At 47.4% G+C, this 21,894-nt stretch overlaps 2 protein-coding genes across 6 annotated transcripts in view; one reads left to right on the plus strand and one right to left on the minus strand.

Annotated features, from left to right (window-relative positions):
• Window positions 1-789: 789 nt before the first annotated feature.
• Window positions 790-8,967, minus strand: TMEM80 (transmembrane protein 80). 3 transcript variants are annotated; one of them, XM_080911771.1, is made up of 5 exons: window positions 8,887-8,967; window positions 4,755-4,774; window positions 3,927-4,020; window positions 3,756-3,848; window positions 790-2,081 (listed from the first exon to the last, which is right to left on the minus strand). In XM_080911771.1, the coding sequence occupies exons 1-5, from the start codon at window positions 8,903-8,905 to the stop codon at window positions 1,876-1,878; spliced, it is 432 nt and encodes a 143-aa protein (XP_080767897.1). In that variant the 5' UTR covers window positions 8,906-8,967; the 3' UTR covers window positions 790-1,875. The 3 variants fall into 3 exon arrangements, with proteins under 3 accessions (XP_080767897.1, XP_080767898.1, XP_080767896.1); XM_080911772.1 differs by lacking the exon at window positions 3,756-3,848; XM_080911770.1 differs by lacking the exon at window positions 8,887-8,967 and having other exon boundaries at window positions 4,755-5,200.
• A 507-nt stretch (window positions 8,968-9,474) lies between these two features.
• DEAF1 (DEAF1 transcription factor) overlaps window positions 9,475-21,894 on the plus strand; it is a 28,479-nt gene continuing 16,059 nt past the window's right edge. Inside the window, exons 1-9 of one of the 3 annotated variants that reach the window (XM_080912448.1) lie at window positions 9,475-9,871; window positions 13,121-13,218; window positions 14,063-14,192; window positions 14,447-14,593; window positions 14,984-15,123; window positions 15,921-15,986; window positions 19,795-19,921; window positions 20,328-20,456; window positions 20,889-21,017. In XM_080912448.1, the coding sequence (XP_080768574.1) occupies window positions 9,583-9,871; window positions 13,121-13,218; window positions 14,063-14,192; window positions 14,447-14,593; window positions 14,984-15,123; window positions 15,921-15,986; window positions 19,795-19,921; window positions 20,328-20,456; window positions 20,889-21,017 (1,255 nt within the window). In that variant the 5' untranslated portion in view covers window positions 9,475-9,582. The other 2 variants (XM_080912447.1, XM_080912449.1) reach the window with 2 other exon arrangements.

Genomic DNA, 21,894 nt, shown 5'->3' on the forward strand with positions numbered 1-21,894 from the left:
AGCAGGGGTCAAGTGGTCAGCTGTGTCATGGGAGGGGCAGGCACATGTGTGTGCCCTGACATTCCTGGGCTGAGCTGGGGTTGGGTAAAGGGTGGAAAACATGTAATGCAGCTCAGGTGGAGCTCCTTTGTGCTGCTACAGGGAACTTTGTTTCACAAACTGTTGTGAGGCAGCCCAAGCTGGTGGTGGTAACTGATGTTCACTCTGGGTTACCTGAAGTGCCACCCCCATGTGGCCAGTTAAGAACTTGAGTGTTAAAGGCCTGAAATTCTAGCTTATCATGTGTGCAAGTCACAAGCTTCCTTCCCAACAGAAATCCTGACTTGATCTTCAAGGGAGTGGCTGAGCCTGCCAGACCCACTGGCCTTAGCCCATCTGCTTACCCAGGCCTTCCTTGCTCAAGCTCCAGGGACACTGGGGAGGGAAGTGCTCATAGGCTTTCTAGACACTGGTCCTTCCCAAGCCTGCCTGTGGGGTAGGTAGAGTATGCTTTCAGGCCATTCTGGTATTCACCACAGTCTGGGAGACATGAGTTAAAGGAAATCAGGCAAGGACCATGTGTATAGGAGGGCTCCCTGGTCCCAGAGAAGGCTCTGCATGGCCCAGAATCCTATCACCTTCAACACACGTCACAGGGAGGCTTCTGTTAATTACCAGGGTAGAGAGAAGCCAGGCAGAGGCTACAGAGCAAGTCTCAGGATAAGGCTGAGAAGGGGCAACAGCAGGGCTCTTCCATACTGGGCCCTGGGGAAGGCAGTTGGTTATGATGAAGGCAACGTCATGACAGCATAACTACTTATTTATTTTTTTCAAAAGAGAAACTGGGTATTTGAACATAGCATAATAAACTGAAAACACATAACAGAATGAAAGAAGCTGTAAAAAAATACTGCTTAAATGCTTTTTGAGAAAAAAATGGGCTAGGAATGGAAAAACAGGAGATAAGATGAAATTCACTTGGCACTCTACAAAGGCTGCAGTTTGGTAGACTGTGCCTCCCAGATGCCTAGACTAAAAGCTGTTCTTTTATTCTGTCTTCTGCTCCTTAGAACTTCCCCAGCCCCCAACCCCCTAACCCAGAAAACGGCTGAGATGGCCATAATGCCCAGCCCTCTGGCCTGTATACTTTTTTTTTTTTTTTTTTTTAAGACAAGGTCTTACCATGAAACCCTGGGTGACCTGCAAATCACTATGTAGACCAGACAGGCTGGCTTTGAACTTACAAACATATGCCCATCTTTGCCTCCTAGTGCTGGGATTAAACGTTTGTGTGCCACCATACCTGGAATACATTTGCTTTTGTCTCCTGTTGAAAAACAAGCAGTTTCATTCAGGGCTGGCCCGATGGGGAGCCAAATTGGAGGACACTGGAACACAAGGCCTGCCATTCTGAAGCTCTAGAAGGATCCCAGGTTCTGGCAACTAAGTACAACAGGCTCTCAGAACAAGACCCAGGGCCAGTGTGAGAAGCACAGACTTCAGTAATCCATGTGGGAGAAAACACGTGGTGGCAGACCAGCACAGCCATGTACTCCTTCCAGGATGCTGTGTTTCTGGGGCTGAGACAAGGTGAAGCTGCAGGGCTGCCCTCAGCCAACGACTTCCTGAAAGGCTTCCCCTTCCACTGGCCTGGGGAATCACTGGTGGTCCCGCTATAGCCAGCACCCCAGCCACAGGGCATGAGTAGACACCTCTGGGATTCACAGCGCTACTGTCCATGATGGCCGTCTTCAAGCTTCTAAGTTTGTCCCTCCCTGGCTTCTGTACCCCCCTCACTAAAAAAGATGTATAAACCATCTATAGACAATCAATAAAAAAGTTACCCTCCTTGTCTGGGCAAAGGAACTGGCTGGAGGCTGAGGAGCACTAGTCCGTCTACCTGATGAAGTCAGCAATGACCACCACTTGCAGGCCAGCCTCCAGCCCATGCAGCACCAGGAGAATGGTGCTGAGGACTGAGTCCATCCACAGTACCAAGGTCTGCCAGAGTAGGAAGTGAACAGAAAGGAGGCCAGTGACTGCTGTGAATGCCAGGCTGGCAGCCAGTGGCACTTCAGCCTCTGTCAGGTTGCCTTTCGTACCTGGAGAAGAAAGCAGACATGAAGTGAGGCAGGGGGGCTGCAGGACAGCTCACCCGCCAACTGCCCAGTGCCAGGTATTGTGCTTGCCAAGGGTCAACAAATTCCTGGGATTTGTGAACACTGCCCATTGGGGCCACTCCATGTCAGAGAGTAACAACAAGGAAAGCTCAGATTCTTAAGGCACAAACAGTTTGGTTTGAAAACTGTGGGCATTTGCCACCTTTTTCTAACTCCAAGTGGGATCAAAGGGATTTTGTTTAAAATACCTAAAAATATTTCAGTCTGGGCTAAGGCAGGCTAGTTCTGGAAAATTTCATGAATACTTATGAAAAACAAAACTGCCCACTTTACAAACAAATGGGTCAGTCATGGAAAATGCCAACTTGGAGCTGCCAGTAGCTGACCAACTGCCACAGGTGCCGGAGGGTCTGCTGACCCCAGCTGCTGGGGTGTGTCTGAAGGCTGGCTGACCCTAACCCTGGGTGCCTGATGAGGCTGACTCTAGCGGATGGGGGTACTCATGGGCCTGCTGAGTACTAAGTGCTTAGAGAGGTCCAATTCAGACAGCCCCCTACAGGTACTATAAGGGCTGGCCTGACCTGACTCTTCATCAACACAGCATGTTTCTGTGGACCACGGGAGCACTGCCTACTGAGCAAGCTGTGCAAGCTCCAGCACAGTCCATGGGAGCAGACACTGTGGCTCTGAATGACCAGAGAGGACACTCTACTTCCAACACAGTGGGAGGAGAGGTACCAGATCCAATCAAAAGAAAAGGATCAGAGCCTGACAGTGTAATGGAGTTGGGTGTGGCACATCCTTTACTTATGTCTGTGACAGTATAGGAAAGAGTAAGGGCAGAGCTAGACCTGTGCTTGCTCATCACTGCAGTTAGCTATGGAAAGACTTCCATGTTTTACTTTTGCATTCCTTGTCCATTAGAAGAACCTGTATGTTCTGACCCTAAACCCTGATCTAAATGAACTGTGTGATTTGGGGGGGAAGAAAGGAGGGGGTGGGGATGTAGTTTAGTTGATATAATGCTTGCCTAGCATCCAGGAGCCCTGAGTTTGATCCTATTGATGCATAACAACTGGACATAACGACGCATGCCTATAATCCTAGCATTCAGGAGGAAGAGGCAGGAGGATCAGGGGTTCAAAGCCAGCCTGGGCCACTGGAGACTCTGCCTCTAGATAGATGGAGGGATGGATGGATGGACGGATGAACAGACAGACAGACAGAGTGGCTTCTTAAGGTGGGAACTGATGAGATGCTGAGCCTGTCCTTTCATGGGACCTAGCAAAAACCCCAGACTTCCTCTTTGCCAGACTTTCTCCTGAGGACTGAAGCCAATAGGGAAGAGGGAAGTCCAGAGATGTTCTGGAACTCTAGCTTTAGGCTGGGCTTCCAGTCTGAGTGCGGTTGTGGTACACACATCCTTCTAGACTGGAGGATGTCACCAGTGTCAATTAGTCTTGAAGCAAGGCTTCTGAACAAATAGTTAATACTTAATGATGAAATAAGGTGATACTGCAAAGAACCTGGGAAAGCTGCCTGAATCAAAGTGTTTCCAAGGCCCACACTATAAAATGATTAATACTTAAAGGTCCAGAAAGTTTGAAAGAACACCTATGGCACCGCAATCATTTTATGGTTTCAGAGAACACTCACCTAAGTACAGCTGAGCTACTTCAAGAATTCCCATCAGAAGCAAGAGAACCAGATCCAGGACCAGACAGTTACAGGGATAGATGAAAACCTGACCTAGGAACACATAGCCAGAACTCAGATCAGCTTATCAGGGGCACAGTTCCTTTGATGGGTCTGGCACTCATCACTTACTTTTGTACACAATCATCAGGAGTGTAGCTAGGAAGTACAGGGCGTAGTACAGCCCACTGAGGTGAAACAGCATCTGAAGAGGAACTGACGAGAGCTGGTAAGTAATCAAGGGTCCTCAAGCTTACCAATGGTGACACCTACCCAGGTGGCAGGCATAGCTGCAAATCATAGCTGCAAGTGGCCATCCCCTTAATGTGCCAGGCATGTGAAGGGAACAGGCCACTCATAGCTGCAAATCAGCAGGTCTGGGTAAATTCCGACAGAAGGACACCTACAGAGGGACATGGAACCCAGCCACTGGTTCCTGCCTACTTGGGGCTTCTACTGCTACATGGGCTCTTGGAGTGCCCACCTGAGGGCACCTGATGGTCACGAGAGTGATATTGGCCCCCTCCCCACCCTGGTAGGGCATGGCCTAAGCTCCCCAGTCCTCAGCAGATGCAGGCAGGACAGAGGGAGTTCGTTATTCTGATTCATGTTACAAGTTACAAAGAGGATCCTTGCAATTTTCTGTATAGGAAATATATCACTTGGCCATTCAAAGTAAGGGGGTTCTGCCTCCTGCCCTGTTGGTTTGGTGGATGGCAAGTGGCTATCCCTTAATGTGCCAGGCCTGTGCATAGAACAGGGCTGAGCTGGTGGGTGACAGAGCCAGTACACCATAGAACATCTTTTCCTCTTACAAGTTACTAAGATTTAAGGACAAACTAAGGGTGGGGGCCATGAAAAGCACAAAAAGGCTGAAAGCTGATTGTGCCAGGTCTGCAACTTAGTGTGGTACAGCCATGAAGGGGCTATGCTTGGTCAAAGCCTTGGGAAGCAGGATACCACCTTGAAGGAGCCTCTCCCTGGAAAACAAAGGATAGCCAGTAAGACACCAACAGCAACATGGTGGATGTTAGTTTTCTGATTCCTGCAGTTAGGTTCTTGAATTACCTCTACATCCATCCCTTCTAGGACATTGTTTTCTGCTGGAATTTTACCTAACTTCCCAAAATAACTGTCTGGGAGGAGAGTACTTTCTGAAGCAGCCATGTAGCTATGCAGACTCTCAGACCATCTCCTGCTCCATGAAGGTGTTATTTCACTCATCTTGCGAGAGTCAGCTCTAGGGTGTAATGGAGCCTCCCTTGTGTCTCTGGGTCTGAAGTTTTATACCTGAAAACCTGCCTGGCTCCTCCCAGGATGAGATGTGACCTAGGTCAGACTGCCTGTCTGGAGGCTCACACCAGCTGCACATTCATGCTGTGCACGTCCCTACATGTGCACGCACACCATACAAACCCAGAATTTGATCTAAGCCTCCTGTAAAAGATGCTGACTTCTGAGCAGAGACAGTGCAGCTGCACCTGAACCCAAGCTCTGTAGTCTTCTGCCCATTTGTTCCCTGCATTCCCTAGAGTTTTAGCAGAGAAGGAAGTGATTCCTTGCTGGCGTTCTATGGGTCACTTAACTTTGAAGGCCAGCTTGCAGCTGCTTTCTCTGGAGTTGTGGACTCTTGCATGGGTAAGTCATAAGCTGGTAAATACAGCATATTAGTAACAGCCTTTGGACAGCCTCCCAGCAGGCACACGTGTGGGAGCAGGAAGCCAGGTGAGTGTGGCTAGAGTGGCATTATGTTTCCACAGGTTGCTCTAGTAAACCTGATCTGTTCTTTTTCCAGGCCCCAGCTAACTAGGCTACCTAGATACCTGTCAACATTTGGGTTGGTTTTACAAACATTGGGGTTTTCTTCCTTTTGAATCCTTTTTTAATTAAAAAAAATCCTCCCCCTTTATTTTTATCTGTATAGATGTTTTGACTGCATGTATATCTGTGCACCTCATACATGAAGTGCCAGCAGAGGCCAGAAGACGGTGTTAGATTCCCTGGGATAGGAGTTACAGAAGGTTATGAGTTGCCATATGGGCACTGGGAATCAAACCTCAGTCCTCTAGAAGAGTAGCCAGTGCTCTTAACAGCTGAGCCATCTCTCCAGCCTCCTTCTGAATCCTTTAATAATTGCTAGGATTAGGGCTGGGACATATGTAAAAGACGAAACACATGTCTAGCACGCAAAGGTCCTAGGTTCAATCCCCAACACTGCCACATATCAGTGAAAAAGTGGCAGAAGTAAATTTTATCTGCTGGTTGTTGATTGTTAAAGATCAAAATTTTGAGACTTGGGGAAAAATACTGTATAGGGGGCTGGAGACAGGGTTCAGCCAGTAAAAGCACATACTGTTCTTATGGAAGAACCTAAGTTTGGTCCCAGCACCTGCATCAGGCAGCCACAAATGTCTGTAATTCCAGCTCCAGGAAATCTAATGCCTTCTTCTGGCTTCTGTGGACATCCTGTACTTAGTGTTTCCCTGCATATACACATAATGAAATATTTTAAAACTAAGGTATAGAAACCTCACATGGCATAATTTTAGTTAGACAGTTTGTTTTCTGAGACAGGCTCTCACTATGTAGCTCTGGCTGTCCTGGAACTCACTATGTAGACGAGGCTGGCTTCAAACTGGGATTAAAGATGTGTTCTACTACATCTAGCTAAATGGCATATTTAAATAATTAATTAATTAAAAATTATGCTACCATTTTCAAACCTGGTTTGAACTGCTGTCTTTCGGGATTTAAAACTTTATTAGTGATTTTTGGTAATCACTGTGTGGCTATCAACAGATACATGACAAAATTCACTGTGAAAGTAAAAGAACTTATATATTTTTGGTGTGACAAAAATTATAACTACCCTCTTCTGGTAAGACTTTCTTTCTTTCTTTTCTTATTTCTTTCTTTTGGACAAGAGTCTCTTATGTAGCCTAGGCTGATCTTCAATTTATAATCTTGCCTCAGTCTCCCAAATGCCAAGATTTTTTGTTTGTTTGTTTGTTTCAAGTTTGATATAAGGCCTCAGTATTTAGTTCTGACCTGTTTGGCCTGGAATTCATAGCCATCTTCCTGACTCAGTCTCTTAATTGCTGGATTAGTGGAAACAGCCAAAAGCCCAGTCTGGAAACTGGGTATTTTTTTTTTTTAAGATTTATTTATTTATTGTATATGAGTACACTGTAGCCATCTTCAGACAACACCAGAAGAGGGCATCAGATCCCATTACAGATGGTTGTGAGCCACCATGTGGTTGCCAGAAATTGAACTCAGGACCTCTGGAAGAGAAGTCAGTGCTCTTAACCACTGAGCTATCTCTCCAGCCCCAAAACTGGGTGTTTTATGTGACTTAATTTCAAGACCATTTTCTCGCCCAGGATTCACTTTTTACTATAAACATGCACACAACAGTAGCACTTTGTGTGTAAAGCACAAATAGCACAAGTAACAAGTCTGTGGTAGCTATTAAACATAGCACACGGTAGGCTGTGCCTGGCAAGGCTGCACGTTTATAATCACATTTCTGAAATTTGTTCCACTAAGAAACACTTGGGAAAATGGATGGATGGACAAACACTGGTCTGAGCTGGCTAAGACCAGCTTCTGACTCACACTGCTGGCACTTGGCCCTGCCTGGCCATATCACTTGGGCCCAGACCTCCTCATTTAGCCTGGTACTCAGCCATGGTGAAATACTGGCTATAGTAACTTCTGGCTACCCCAAACTAAAGTAAGTCACAGGTGTGTTTGTGTTTATGTGTGTGTGCACACGGGTATGTATGGGTGTATACTCACCCAGGGTAAGTTGACATTACACCATGGCTATGTCTGGTGCGCACCAGGTATACCATGGATGTGCCCAAGGTATACCTCAGCTATGGAAGTGCTGAGGAGAACAATAGGTTCTCCTTGGGATGAGCTGAATGTATGCTATGAATATCTTGAGTGTATCACAGCATGCCAGAGGCATGCCATGAATGAATGTGTGGTAAGCTGCAGGTATGACAAGGTGTACCCTAGGGTGTGTCACAGATATATCTGGTTAAAAAGAAAAACTCCACTAAACCCAAGGGACTGAACTTGAACTCAGAGTTCCAGGAAGCCAGGTATTTGAGAACTGAAGAAGAAAAGCAGATGACCTTGACTTCAGACACCAGAATCCAGAAGAAAAGCAGATGACTAACCCAGACGCCCGGCAGGTGCAAAAAGAGACAAAAGACCCTGACATTCCAAAATCAGGAAAACAGCTAACTTATCTAGAATGCACTGAACAAGCACCCTTTCCCTGTCCTTAGCTACAAAAACCCCAGCCTAAAGCATGGGGTTTGTTATCTTGAACTAACCGTGGTCACTGAGTGACTGGATCCTGTGCCCAGATCATATGGCCAGAACTTAATAGCCATGTCTCTGGCACAAGCCTGCTTTAGCTCTTTGAGGTCAACTAAATCATCTTTTATTTTTTCCCCCACAAACTTAATTCTTACTTATCCTTACATCTCAGGTGAGCAACAGAGGTACACGAATATATTGTGGGGATGCCAGGGGTGAGCTGAATATATGTCATGGTTGTCCTGGGTATCTTCAGTGTTCTAGTCCGGTGTGCCAAGGATGTAGCTCGAGAAATAGGTGTGTCAAGGGCGTTCTCGGGGTGAGCAGCGGGTATGCCATGGGTGTGCTCAGGATGAGCTATAGGTATGCCATGCATGTCAGCTTTAGTGAAATATGATTGTGTACTTCGTATGCCACCATGGTGTACTCTGGGTAATCCACAGATGGACCCCGGGTCACAGGAGGTGTGATACGGTTGTATACCGGGGTCTCCCAGTGTGTGCCTTAGGTATGTCACTGGAATACAGAGATGGACGGCTGCCTGAATACCTGAAGTGTCCCCACGCCCAACCGGAAGTGTCCCCACGCCCTCCCGTTCTCCATCTCCGGCTCAGAAATTAGGACTAGTGGCTTAAGCCATCAGGTTCCGGAATAGCAAGGTGACAATCAGAGGAGTTTGCCGAGCCAGCCCAAACAGCCTCTCATCGTGACAGCATGACTACACTATCCTAGCGATCCACAGCCCCGCCCGCCTCACCTGGCCGCACGGCCGCCATTTTGCCGCTGGGTCCGCCACAATCCCAGCAGCCTCTTGGCCGCACCCTCCCGCCATCTTTGCTCCTCCCGCCGCGCGCTGCAGCGAGCGTCCGACCGCGGCCGAGGCCCGATTCTCCCGTCCGGCAGCACTCGGGAGCTTTCGGATAGAAGGAGGCGGGCACTGAGGCTCCCGAGAACTCTGCTCGGAGACATTCGGCAGAGTTCGGCTAGGCCTCGTGTGGGTTCGGCTTCCGCCGCCGACAGAGGGGGTTGGAAAAATCCAGTGGCGCCAGGGTCTGTCTGCGAAGCCAAATTTTGTTGGAAGCCGGCGAGAAAGTACCCAGAGCCGGCCAGCTCTATCGGTCAGTGACCACAGTCAGATCAGTTTCCTAGACAGCGAGGAAGAAACGCTCGTAAGGTTTCGTGAAGCTTCGGGACCATTCGTACTAACTCGATTCTGCACTTCGGGAAACTTCGGAGCTCTTCGGTTCTACACTCGGTACTTCAGCTCGGCTCTGCGGGCAGCTTCGGATCGGTTCGGCGGGCGTCAGGCTGCCTCTTCGGTCCCTGCTCGGGCGGTGGCTTCGGACGGCCTCGGCCCAACTCGGGCGGCCTCTTCGGGCCCCGCTTCGGGCTCGGTGCCTGGCGCTTCGGGCGGTCCCGGACAGCGCCTTCGGGCGGACTCGGCGGAGTCCGTATGGAGGACTCGGACTCGGCAGCAAAACAGCTGGGCCTGGCCGAGGCGGCAGCGGTGGCGGCCGCTGCCGCTGTGGCGGCGGCCGCCGCGGCCGCAGCGGAAAGCGAGGCGGAGGAGCCAGTGTTAAGCAGAGACGAGGACTCGGAGGAGGACGCAGACTCCGAGGCGGAGCGCGAGACGCGGCGGGTCACAGCTGTGGCGGTGATGGCGGCCGAATCTGGGCACATGGATATGGGTACCGAGGCTTTGCCTAGCCCCGATGAGGCCGCCGCTGCCGCCGCCTTCGCAGGCAAGTGCGCCCGCTGGCCTCGCGCCTCACCGGGTTCCCGCGTACAAGCCCTGAACACATGCATCACGCAAGGCTCCTTCCCATATGCATTATGCATCTGTCATGCACATCTGTCTCACGGGAAAGGCTCTCTTCCACCTGTCCTGCACATCTGCTCAGCACCTGCCCTACCAGTGCACCACACAGTGACCTGCACACCTGCCCTGCCCCTGTCCATGCACCGTATACCTGCATCATATACCTGCACCTGACACCTGCCCTACACACACGCTCTGCACCACCTGTGCACTTCACACCTGCGCGTGCACTTAACAATGCCCTGAACACCTACTCTGCACCTGCCCATGCACCGCACAATGCCTTGCACACTTGCTCTGTCCCTGTCCTGCATCTCACAACGCCCTGCACACCCATCTTACACACACATTACACCACACACACTCTCACTCCACTAGCCTGGCTCTGCACTGTGCACAGACATGTTTCCCTTGTGTGAGTGTGCCTCTTTGCTCTTTGTCTTTTTTACCGTTTGGAACTTTCTCAGTTCCTACTACCTGCTTTGTCCTCTTCTGCTGCTTCCTGGGAGTGATAGCACAGATGGGTCAGATGTGAATTCTGTTCTAGAAGTGCTCCAGGTATGGTCAACAGCATTACTGCTGGTAGACTGTCTGTTTCAAAGGCCAGCTCAAGTGTGACCTGAGAGAGGCAGGAGAATCGTCCAAGGCAGGCGACCTTTCAAAGGTATCGGTGCAGAAATCAGCCTTGCTTAAATATAGTGGACATGAGTCTCCATTGCTGCATCTTCCAAGTCTTTCCTGAAGATGCTCCGTCCTCCATCAGCTTTCCGTTTTGTTCCTTCTGTTTTCTTGACACATAGAGCACCTGATTCTCATGTTTTATGACAAATGGAGCCTTGAGTTGAGCTGTATCACCCTGTCCAGGTGATACCACACTTGCCTCCTACAACCCCACCAAATCCCCACCCTTGGACCTTCCTGAGTGTTGAACTCCCTACCAATCGGAGCTCCTGAATGTTTTATGCTTGAATATTCAAACCCTTGGAAGACGATCATTTGCCGTGCTTCTTGTTTTGTTATTTCCAATATGAAGCTGCAGGTTTGGCACGGGTTTTACTCAGGGAACATCAGAGCTGAAGCTTAACTCTAGGTGTTTGTTCAGACCATTAGGACTGGAGCACAGTGGTAGAGAAGCCTTGGTTCTGTTTGTTTCCTGCCCTATCTACCTGAAGTCTAGATCCAGTTACAGGAGTGAGGGAAGCTTCCTAGAGCTTTTTAAAAGATACATATTTATTTTCATGTGTATATATATGACTACAATTCTTTATGGAGCTAGAGTTACACATGGTTATGAGAACCTAACAAGGGTGTTTGCTTATGTCCTCTGAAAGAACAGTATGCTTGAAATTGCTTGAAATTTCTTAGCCATCCTGATTTCTTCCCAGAGTTCTTTTTTTTTTTTTTTAAGTTAATTTATTTAATGTGTGTGGCTGTTTTGCCTGCATGTATATCTGTGTATCACATTTGCTTGATTCCCCCTTGAAGTGAGAAAAAGGCTTCAGTTCTTTTGGAACTGGAGTTATAGTAAGCAACTATGTAGGTGCTGGGAATTGAACCCAGGACCTTTGGAAGAACAGACAGTTCTTTTTTTTTTTAAGATTTTTTTTTTTTAAGATTTTTTTCCTAAGATTTATTTTTATGTTATGTATATGAGTACACTGTTGCTGTTTTCACACACCAGAAGAGGGCTTTGGATTCCATTACAGATGGTTGTAAGCCACCATGTGGTTACTGGGAATTGAACTCAGGTCCTCTGGAAGAGGAGTCAGTGCTCTTAACCACTGAGCCATCTCTCCAGTCCCCCAGACAGTACTCTTAACTGCTGAGCCATTTTTGGTTCCTTTCTGGAGCTGCTCCCACTTCTGGAGCTCACTTCCTTCCTTCCTTCCTTTTTTCCTTCCTTCCTTTTTTCCTTCCTTTCTTCCTTCCTTTCATTCCTTCATTCCTTTCAAGATAGGGTCTCTCTGTGTAACTCTGACTATCCTGAAACTCTGTAGACCAGGCTGGGTGAGAACTCAGATCTGCCTGCTTCTGCCTCCTGAGTGCTGAGATTAAAGACGTGTGCCTTTGCTGTCTGGCTTTTCCTGGAGTTTTTAATGCTCCATTTCATCCATGGATTCTGGGTTGATATTGGGATATGGAACCATGGAGTTTTTACCCTTTTTTTGCATATATTTTTCTGAGTTTGGGAAAGAAGTATAATGTCTGTGGTGACAACAGAGAATTGTATCTGTGGTGGGTGTGTATATGTATGTGTTAGAATTTTAGTTGTATATTTATGTATCAGAAGATTTCTAATATCTTGAAAGTTTCTGAAGTCAGATAATATCCAGGTAGCTCAGTGCTAGCTGAGTTCCTAAATTAGGTGTACTCCATGTATGGATTGGTAATGGACAGGTACTAGACAGGTACAAGGGGTGCAGGTTGGTCAGGGTTGGATCAATGGGGCTGGCAGGACTCCAGTTGGCATCTTTGGGTATTTCCCTTATGCCAAAGGCTTCCCTGGGTATTGGGCATTTTAGAATGCTAGGTGGCACACAGAACTGTGGTAGAGATTGGGAAGGCCAACTGCAAAGGATACAGAAGAACCTAGTGACACTGTGGCAGGACTCCTCAGGGACATGACACATCTTTGTGGAACTGCTCTGTGAAGTTACTGCTTATAGACCTGTTTGCCCCAAGGAGTCAAGTTCATGTTGCAGGGGTGGCTGGCAGGTTGATGTGTTTTTCAGGAGGAAGAGTTTCTGGGGAAGGATGTCATGGAGACCTCAGACAGTGGACACAAGACTGTAGGATGGCCTGAGCTATGGCAGTGGAGAGGGATGAGGCTGGACTGGAGTCTGCCATGTCTTGATCGACAAGGAGGTGTCCCAGACCTATGGGACTTGCAGCTTCTTTGCAAAGGGAGAAAGGCCAGTGGTGGAGTGGGAATGGGGGGTCATGGTGGACATTTTTGCTGCATGTAAAAGGCTTTGGTGGGGAAGGGTAGAGATCTCCCTTTTCTGGGAGAAGCAAGTATTTTAGACTGGACTAGAGATGTCAGTGAGAATTAACAGAAGTATTCAAATGTCTGGGTGGACATGGGTGCTTTAAGGCTCACAAGAAAGACCTTTGCCTTCTGTGCTCTTCCTTCACCATGTGTGAAGTTTCATTCTGTTCCATTCTCTTGTAGAAGTGACCACAGTGACTGTGGCCAACGTGGGGTCCTCTGCAGATAACGTCTTCACAACATCAGTGGCAAATGCGGCATCGATATCAGGACATGTCCTGGTAAGCTGTTCTTGGGTGTAGTTCAGGGTTCCTGCAACTCTCTTTAGAGCCCTTGACTTCTCTGCACAGTCCAGGAGGGTGAGCCTCATTCTCAAGACCCTCTCAGGGTTTAGATGTGACTGAACACCGTAGTCCTTGGAGCCAGGGGGGACCTATTTGCCTCTCTGTGCTCTCAGGCAAGGCAGGAGACTCAGTTTGAGTAGGGCTTTTAACATGAAAGGCGCAGTGTAAATCTAGAAAGGTAGAGAGCTGTGAGAAATCCTCAGGCTGCAGGCTTCAGTCAGGCCATCTTCCATTCCAGCTGGCCTTGTGGCCTGTTTTCCACTAGACTCATGCTGCTCTTAGCCCAAACAGAGCATCTTCTCAGTGCTGGCTTTGCTTGCTTTCTGTTGAGCTCCATAGACACATGAAGAATGATTGTATCTGGCCACCCTGCCCCTGTCTCTGAGGCTTATGGTCCATCAGTCCTTTCCTTGTGTTCACTCCTGCAGGTTATCAGCATCTAGATGCTTTCAGTAGCATCCAAAATCAGAGAGCGTTTGTGTCTGTCACACCGTCGTGTTTTCTATGTGTAGCCTTCAGAAACTCCTTAGATAAGGCGGACTTGCTCAGTGTCCAGAAAGCAGCTGTGCATATGAACACATAGTATGCTTCAGCTTTGACAGATGTGCACACACTGTGTCTTCTTGCTTCTGTTTTTCCGTGCCTTCAGGTTGTTTGTGAAGAGGATTGGGGGCAGGGGTGCCTAGATGCACATCCTCTCCTGCTGTAGGGCCACATTCCATTGGGTCAAGTAATGTGCCTCGGGCTATCCTGGAGCTGACTAGAGTGCCTTTCCTTCTAGTCTGGTAGGACAGCCCTGCAGATCGGGGACAGCCTGAACACTGAGAAAGCCACACTGATAGTTGTGCACACAGATGGGAGCATTGTGGAGACCACCGGGCTGAAGGGCCCAGCAGCACCTCTCACCCCAGGTACCTGCAGCACCTGAACCCATGCCTGGGTGCATGTGCATGCACTTGTGCATGTATTAATTTGAAAACTCAGTAGAGATCTATAGAAAAGGCAAAACTTCCAGGCAGAAAAGGAATGCTGCCCACTGAAGGGTTGGCACTACCTTTTACCTCTATCCTTATGAACCTGTGAGGGGCTTGGTGCTTGGGGATGGAACATCATGGGTTTTTCTGGTCATTCTGTGCTCTCATCCTCATAGCCTCTCTTTGCCCAGGTTCTCAGTCTCCTCCTACCCCACTGGCACCTGGCCAGGAGAAAGGTGGTACCAAGTACAACTGGGACCCTTCGGTGTATGACAGCGAGTTGCCTGTGCGCTGTCGGAACATCAGTGGCACGCTCTACAAGAGTAGGCTCGGCTCAGGTGAGGCAGCAGTTGACTGTAATCATTCCATGTTAAGACTTTATTCTTTTGTGTGACCCTCTTAGTCAACTGGGGCCAAGGAAGCCTGTCATGTGCAGATATGGTAGAGGAAACGGATGTGTGAGGACTGTCAGCGCTGCGTCCTTGGAGCCAGCTCAGACCACTCAGATGACAGAGGACCCCTGAAGTGGGCTGATGCTCACTGGAGACCCAGTGCAGCTTGCAGTGACCATGGACAGTGGATTTGAGATGACTTGCCAGGCAGTATATTGGGTGATTAGAGGCCATGCAGGGCAGAGTAAGAAAAAAGGCAATGGAAGGAATTGATGTCATCAAGGCAAGCCAGCAACAGGCCTTGATGAATTCTAAGGCCCAGCCCTTTCATTCCAGGTGGCCGGGGGCGGTGTATCAAGCAGGGAGAAAACTGGTACAGCCCAACTGAGTTTGAAGCCATGGCAGGAAGAGCCAGCAGCAAGGACTGGAAGAGAAGCATCCGCTATGCGGGCAGACCCCTGCAGTGCCTCATCCAGGTATTTGCTGGGACCTCACCTGCCTTAGGACAAGCAGTGGGAAGTGTCCAGAACATGGCACAAGACAGGAACTGATGACGAGTGCTTACAGTATGATCAGAGCAGTTGAGCTGCCCTCTTGATGTCCTTGTCCTGGGTGTGTGCTGGCAGTGACTCAGAGAATTATGGTGGGGGCAGATGGGGTAACATTGGCACAGAAGAGGGATACTTCAGACATATGGGAAGAGGGGTAATAGAGAGTCAGTGGCAGGGTCCAGCTGCCTTCCTTTTGCTCTAATTGTAAGAAAGGAAACTTTTTTCTTTAAGTTTTTTATTATTTTATGAGTGTTTTGTCTGCATGTGTGTATGTGTGCCATGTGCATGGTACCTGTGATGTCAGATTCCCTGAGACTAAAATTATAGACAGTGTGAGCTGCCATATGGGTACTTAGAATTGAACCTTGGTCCTCTCTCAGAGTAATACATATTCTTAACCACTACACCCACTTTCTAGCCCAAGGAAAAAGACTTGATCTTTGCTCCAGGTCAGCTCCTGACTGTGGCTATTCAGTGTCTGTGGAGTCTCATTCCTAGGAAGAGACTCAAACCTGCTGGCAGTGGAGCATTGTGCAGACGATGTCACACAACTTTACACAGCTTCCCAGAAGCAATTGTATTTTATGCTTAGATTCTTATCTCGGTGGTGGGTACAATATAGCATTGAACAACTCCCTAATTTCTATATTTCTGTCTGTGTAATATATCTATAGTTCTATATTTGTACCTATATAATATCTGTAGCTCCTTCTCTCTTTCAGGATGGCATTTTGAACCCTCATGCTGCCTCCTGTACCTGTGCTGCCTGTTGTGATGACATGACTCTAGTAAGTCATTAGGTATTGTGTGCCTCCTGCCTGCAGAGGCTCTGTCCCTCCTTTTCTAAAGTTCTGTTGTCTTTGAAAGCTGCTGCATTTACTGGGTAGAAGATGGCTTAGGGGAATCTAGGATACTGAAATGAGAAGACTGTATGGAGCCAGGTGAGCCCAGAGTGATGCCTCCTTTGAAGTGGGTCCAGTAAATACGCACGTGCCGCCTCTTTCAGCATTGTGCTGTGATTACACCAGCCAGGCCTGTAGCATAAAGTTATTATTCCAGCTACTAGGGAGGCTAAAGCAAGAAGACTAGTAGTTCAAGACCTTCCTGACTTAGGGTGAGTTCTAAGCCAGCCTGGACAACCTAGTGAAACTCTTGAAAAGTTATAGAGATGTTGGTCTTGGTGTATGCCTTTTGTCCTAGCACTTGGGAGGCAGAGGCAGATGAATCTCTGTGAGTTCAAGATCAGTCTGGTCTACAGAGTGAGTTCCAGGATAGTCAGGGATACACAGAGAAACCTTGCCTTAAGAAAAAAATTAAAGGAAAGAAAAGAAAAAAAAAGGGGGGGGGGGATATATCTCATTGATAGAGCACTTTTCACTCGGCATGTGAAAGGCCCCAGATTCAGGGAACAAAGCTCCTACTTTATCATGGGTAGATCTTCTAATGTCCTTGAACTAGCTCCTCATTTAAATTCATAACTGATTCAAGAAGCATGATCTTATTGATTTTGCTAAATGTTACCATGTAGCTTTTAAAAAGGAGATGCTAACATGAACATATTACTTTTGTTTCCACTCTCAGTATTATGCATTATTTTTAAATGTCTGTAACATAATGTAGAAGCTGCCTAGTTATGATTTTCCTGCTTTAGTTTCATTAATAATCTGGTAAGTTACTAATTGATAAAAATAAAAATTTAAGCCAGGCATGGTAGTATATGGCTGGATCCCAAAACTTAGGAGATGGAGTTGTCTCTTTTAGGGTTTCTATTGCTGGGAAGAGACACCATGACCTTGGTACCTCTGCCTTTTTTTTTTTTTTTAAAGATTTATTTATTATTTATAATGTGTAAGTACACTGTAGCTGTCTTCAGACACACCAGAAGAGGGCATCAGATCCTATTACAGATGGTTGTGAGCCACTGTGTGGTTGCTTAGATTTGAACTCAGGACCTCTAGAAGGGCAGTCAGTGCTCTTAACCACTGAACCATCTCTTCAATCCTCATAGCAACTCTTATAAAGGAAAGATGTTTACTTGGGGCGAGTTTACATCACGGTGGGAAGTGTGACTAAATGCAGACAGTCATGGTTCTGGAGTGGTAGCAGAGAGTTCTACATCTGGACTGGCAGGCAGCAGGGATCGTGACCCTGGGCCTGGCTTAAGCATCTGAAACCTCCAACCCCACCTGCAGTTACACACTTTCTCCAACAAGGCCACACCTCCTAATAGTGCCACTCCCTGTGAGCAATATGGGGGTTATTTTCATTCATATCACCAACATGCAGTTAGGTGAATTGCCACAAGTTAGAAACCTGCTTGTGTTACATAACAAATCTTATACCAGCCACGCCTTTTTAATGAGATGCTATTTTTAAAAATTAGAGAATTTAAGAAAATACTTTGTTTTATGTTTATGAGCAGAAGAGGGCATCAGATCTTGTTGAACTAGAATGATAGATGGTTGTGAGCCACCTTATGATTGCTGGGCTCAAAACACTCTGGGATCAAAAATTGCTCTGCAGGAGCAGCTGTGCTCTAAACATCTGTGCAGCTCCTGAGAGAAATTTTTAAGACATTCCTTTAATCTCAACACTTGGGGGACAGAGGCAGGCAGATTGCATGAGTTCAAGCCCAGCCTAGTCTACAGAGCAAATTTGAGGACAGCCAAGGCTATACAGAGAAACCCTGTCTTAATATTTTTACACTATTTGACCGTTACGTGCCTTTATACAGTGTGTCTTGATTACACACACCTCTGACTCTCCCTCCCCCTTCCCTGCACCCTCCTCAGCATGTTCCCCTTTCACCTTCATTTCCTCTTATTTTTTCTTTCATAGCTCAGTGAGTTCAATTTGTGCTGTCCACATACATGTGAGTGTGGGGCTAAAAGAAATTGTAGTTGGAGAGATGACATGTTCTTGGCTATGAATACCAAATATACTTAAATTTTTCATTTGCTTGTTTTGAGACAAGACTATTACTGGGTATCTCTGGCTATCCTGGAACTTAGTATTTAGACCGGGCTGACCTCTGCTTCCCAAGTTCTGAGATTAAAGGGTTTGCCATCACGCCAAGTTTATTTAATTTTAATATAATTCTACTATAAAACTTTAATGAAAATATTATAATTTTAAACATCATTTAAAAACAAAAACAAAAATGGTCGCCAGTGACTAGTAGCCACACCAGAGCAAAATGCTGCCTTGCATTAGCTAGCGAGAATTAAGAACAGCAGCAGCCAAGAAAAGCCTGTTCGGGTTAAGAGTAGGCTCTCGAGGTTTGCCTTTGAAGAGCCATAGATTAACCTGCTAAGATAATGGCAATTTACAAGCCAGGATTCTGTTGGGAACTCTGGAGCCCTAACTGTAGCTCTACAAGTTGGCACCTGCTAGGTAGAGAAGCCAGGGACAGCCAGCCAGGTCTACTTTAACCTGAAGCAACTGCACACCCAGGTTGAGCTGTCTCAGAGGTCATTACACCCTGTAGGAGACAGTGTGGACCCCAAGAAACAGCAAAAAGCCAGGGATAGTGGGTGTCAATACCCACTCCTGCCACAGTATGTCGCCTATAAGGTCTGCTTCTCAACTACACTAAGATTTGGAGATGAGAAAGAAGCACAGCCCTCAAAGCACAGTAGCAAACAGCAGCTGTAGCCAGGGGAGGTGCATGTTCAGGTGCCAAAGAGCCACATAAAGGAGAGGAGGGCTAAAGATATATAGCTCAGCTGGAAGAATGCTTGCCCAGCAGGCACAAAGCCACTGGGTTCAACCCCTTGCATCACATAAATTTCGCTCGCCTGTAGTGTCAGCGCTCACCAGGAGGCGTGTGCTGTGCTGGGTATTTTTTAACAAACCTAGAACAGGAAATCTCAATTGAGGGATTATTTATATCAGATATTCTGTGGGGACATCTGTAGGGAATTCTCTTGGTTAAAGATTAATGTAGGGAAGGAGATAGGGATCAAACTCAGGTTTTTCGGTATTGGTAGGTTTGGTGGCAAGTGCTGTGATCCACCACTGGGCTGTTTGTTTTTATTTTCAGGGCAGGGTCTCACTATGTAAATGAGGCTGGTCTTGAACTCACAGAGATCCACCTGCCTCTGCCTCCTGAGTCCTAGGATTGAAGGCCTGTGCTAGTGGGCTAGCCCCTGGGCTTTTTCTTTTTGAGATGGGGTCTCACACTGTGACCCAGGCTGAACTTAAACATGTGGCAGTCGTCTGGTCTCTGCTTGGTTGTTGAGATTATAGGCCTGCACCATGCCTCTTCCCAGTGCTGCTTTCCTGTGTTACAGATGGCTCTACATGATTCTCCCACTGCTGCTGATGTTCATTTCAGCTTGTGGTTTTCCTTGTTCTCCTTTATTTGGGTCCACTTCCTTTCTTCTAAGAATGAAGCTCCAGATGTCGAGGATGTGTGCTTGCTGGCAGCAGTGCTTTTCATGTATTTCTTCAGAAAATGTCTTCTCTGCCATTTTGAGGGCCCCTGCGGGCGTCTGCTTTCTGCAGTAGCAATAGAGTCACTAATTTGATAAGGAGTGGGAGGTAGGCAGTGTCCTTTGAATGCTGCCCTTGGTCAGCTTTACCTTTTTTCCCCAGAGTGGCCCTGTCAGGCTCTTCGTACCTTACAAAAGGCGCAAGAAAGAGAACGAGCTGCCCACAACTCCAGTTAAGAAGGATTCCCCCAAGAACATCACGCTGCTTCCTGCCACGGCAGCCACCACCTGTGAGTGCTAGCAGAGCAGAGCAGTGCTTTGCCGAGTTGTCATCCTGTCTTTTACCTAATTAGACCATCTGACAATGAAAAGTCTTTTCATTTGATTCAAACTGCAAAGCATTTTAAAATTCATTTACACTTTCCGGCTGGTGTACACAGTTCCCTGGCCACCCATAGTCAGACTTGGCAGTGTGGATAGAGGCCTGAGTCTCCCCTTCTCTGGCTCTTTCCCCTAGGAGCCAAGGTCACTGACTTCCTGGTGTCATACCACGAATGGGGTATGTCCCTGTGTCTGCTTTGGCCCTGGGATCTCTGTGAAACCTCTACCTTTGCAGTTGCAAAGTAGCCTGAGCAGTCATGCTTCAGGCCCAGTGCCTGATTTGGCCATGAACAAAATCCCCTTTTGCCTTTCCAGTCACTGTGACACCCTCAGGACAGATCACTACCTCTGGAGCACTAACCTTTGACCGAGCATCCACTGTAGAGGCCACTGCTGTCATCTCTGAGAGCCCAGCCCAAGGTGATGTCTTTGCAGGAGCCACAGGTAAGTTGTCTCAGGATCTGCCTGATATATCCCCAAACCCCGTGGCAGTCTCTGTTGCCTGGCTCCTTAGCAGACCTTGAGCAGGACTATATCTTGACAGGAGCCTGGTGGGTACTGGAGAAATAGCACTGTGACCAATACACAGAGCTGGAGATAGGTAACATTTGCTGCTTTTGCTTTAGGCTGACACCAGCCACTAGAAACAACTCTAGTCATGTGTCTTGTTAGATATTCTAAGAGACATGTTAACAAAGCACACAATATCTTCTGTGGTAAATTTTATTTCTCCAATCACCTGAATCCAGGTGTGTCATCAGCCCACAGCACATGCTCAGGGCCACTCAGGGTTCAGGGCTGAGGTCTCTGGATTGAGTATGCAGCTGCAGAGACTTGGAATTAAATCTGTGCTGAGTCTGTCTGCCTCTCTTACAGTGCAAGAGGCGGGTGTGCAGCCCCCCTGCAGGGTTGGCCACCCTGAACCCCACTACCCTGGCTATCAGGACAGCTGCCAGATTGCTCCGTTTCCAGAAGCTGCATTACCAACATCACATCCCAAAATTGGTGAGTATAAAAGAATTTATGTTCATGCAAGCTGTAGTTCTCAAAATACAGTTTTGTTTGATTTTTATTCTTTGTAGTGCTGGGGATGGAACCCAGTAGCATCTCATACATGCTGGGTGAGTGAGTGCCCTACCTCTGACTCAATGCCCCAGCCTCAGAACTGCTTCTTGTGAATGAAATAGCGCTTGTACTGATGTGTTTGTTGTTGTTTTTTCTCTTGAAGTGCTGGGTTGGGGCTGACAAGGTCCAGCCTTCTGCCTGTGTTTGCAAATAAAGTTTTATGAGACACAATTATGCTGTTCACTCATATATAAGGTTTCTTTTGTTTGTATTAGGCTGCTTCCATAGACACTGAAATGATCTATTGTTGGTATTGTCAGGTCCACCCCAACAGAAATGTGTGAGCAGACTATCTTCTTGCCTTGACGAGCCATGGAATTGGATCGAGCTGTGTCTGGTGTGAGGGACTGTGCCACTATCTGTGTCCCCATAGCTGAAAGCCAAGATGACCCTCTCTCTGTGGGCATCAGACTTTGGGTTTTCACTTAGTGGCACATCTTGAACAAATTTCTGTGTCAGTATATTTTTTAAAGGTACATATTATGGATAAAATATTACCTGCCCCTTCCCCTGCTGATGGGCATTTGGTTTTATACTTGTCAAGTTCTTCAACATCTAGGAACTTGTCTCCAAGAGCTAAAAACGAATAAACAAATAAGATAAAGTTCTCCCCTCACTTGCTTCACTATCTTCCCTTTTATCTATCTGACCTCTTCCATCCTTTAGGCTCATGCAGACTCCTCTTCTTCCAACCCGTGTCAGCCTCCTCCTGTCTCTGCTGCAGGCTGGGTCCTGTCCTGCCCTAGGAGGATGTGTT

The sequence above is a fragment of the Micromys minutus genome, assembly GCF_963924665.1.
Source record: "Micromys minutus genome assembly, chromosome: 2".
In the NCBI taxonomy this organism is placed as follows: domain Eukaryota; kingdom Metazoa; phylum Chordata; class Mammalia; order Rodentia; family Muridae; genus Micromys; species Micromys minutus.

Coding starts and splice junctions, on each gene's coding strand:
- TMEM80 (XM_080911770.1), bottom strand. CDS start 5,018: ATGAGTGAAATAACACCTTCATGGAGCAGGAGATGGTCTGAGAGTCTG. Junction 4,021..4,754: donor GGAGAGGCTCCTTCAAGGTG/GTATCCTGCTTC, acceptor ATTACTTACCAG/CTCTCGTCAGTTCCTCTTCA. Junction 2,082..3,755: donor AGTAGCTCAGCTGTACTTAG/GTGAGTGTTCTC, acceptor TTTCTTCTCCAG/GTACGAAAGGCAACCTGACA.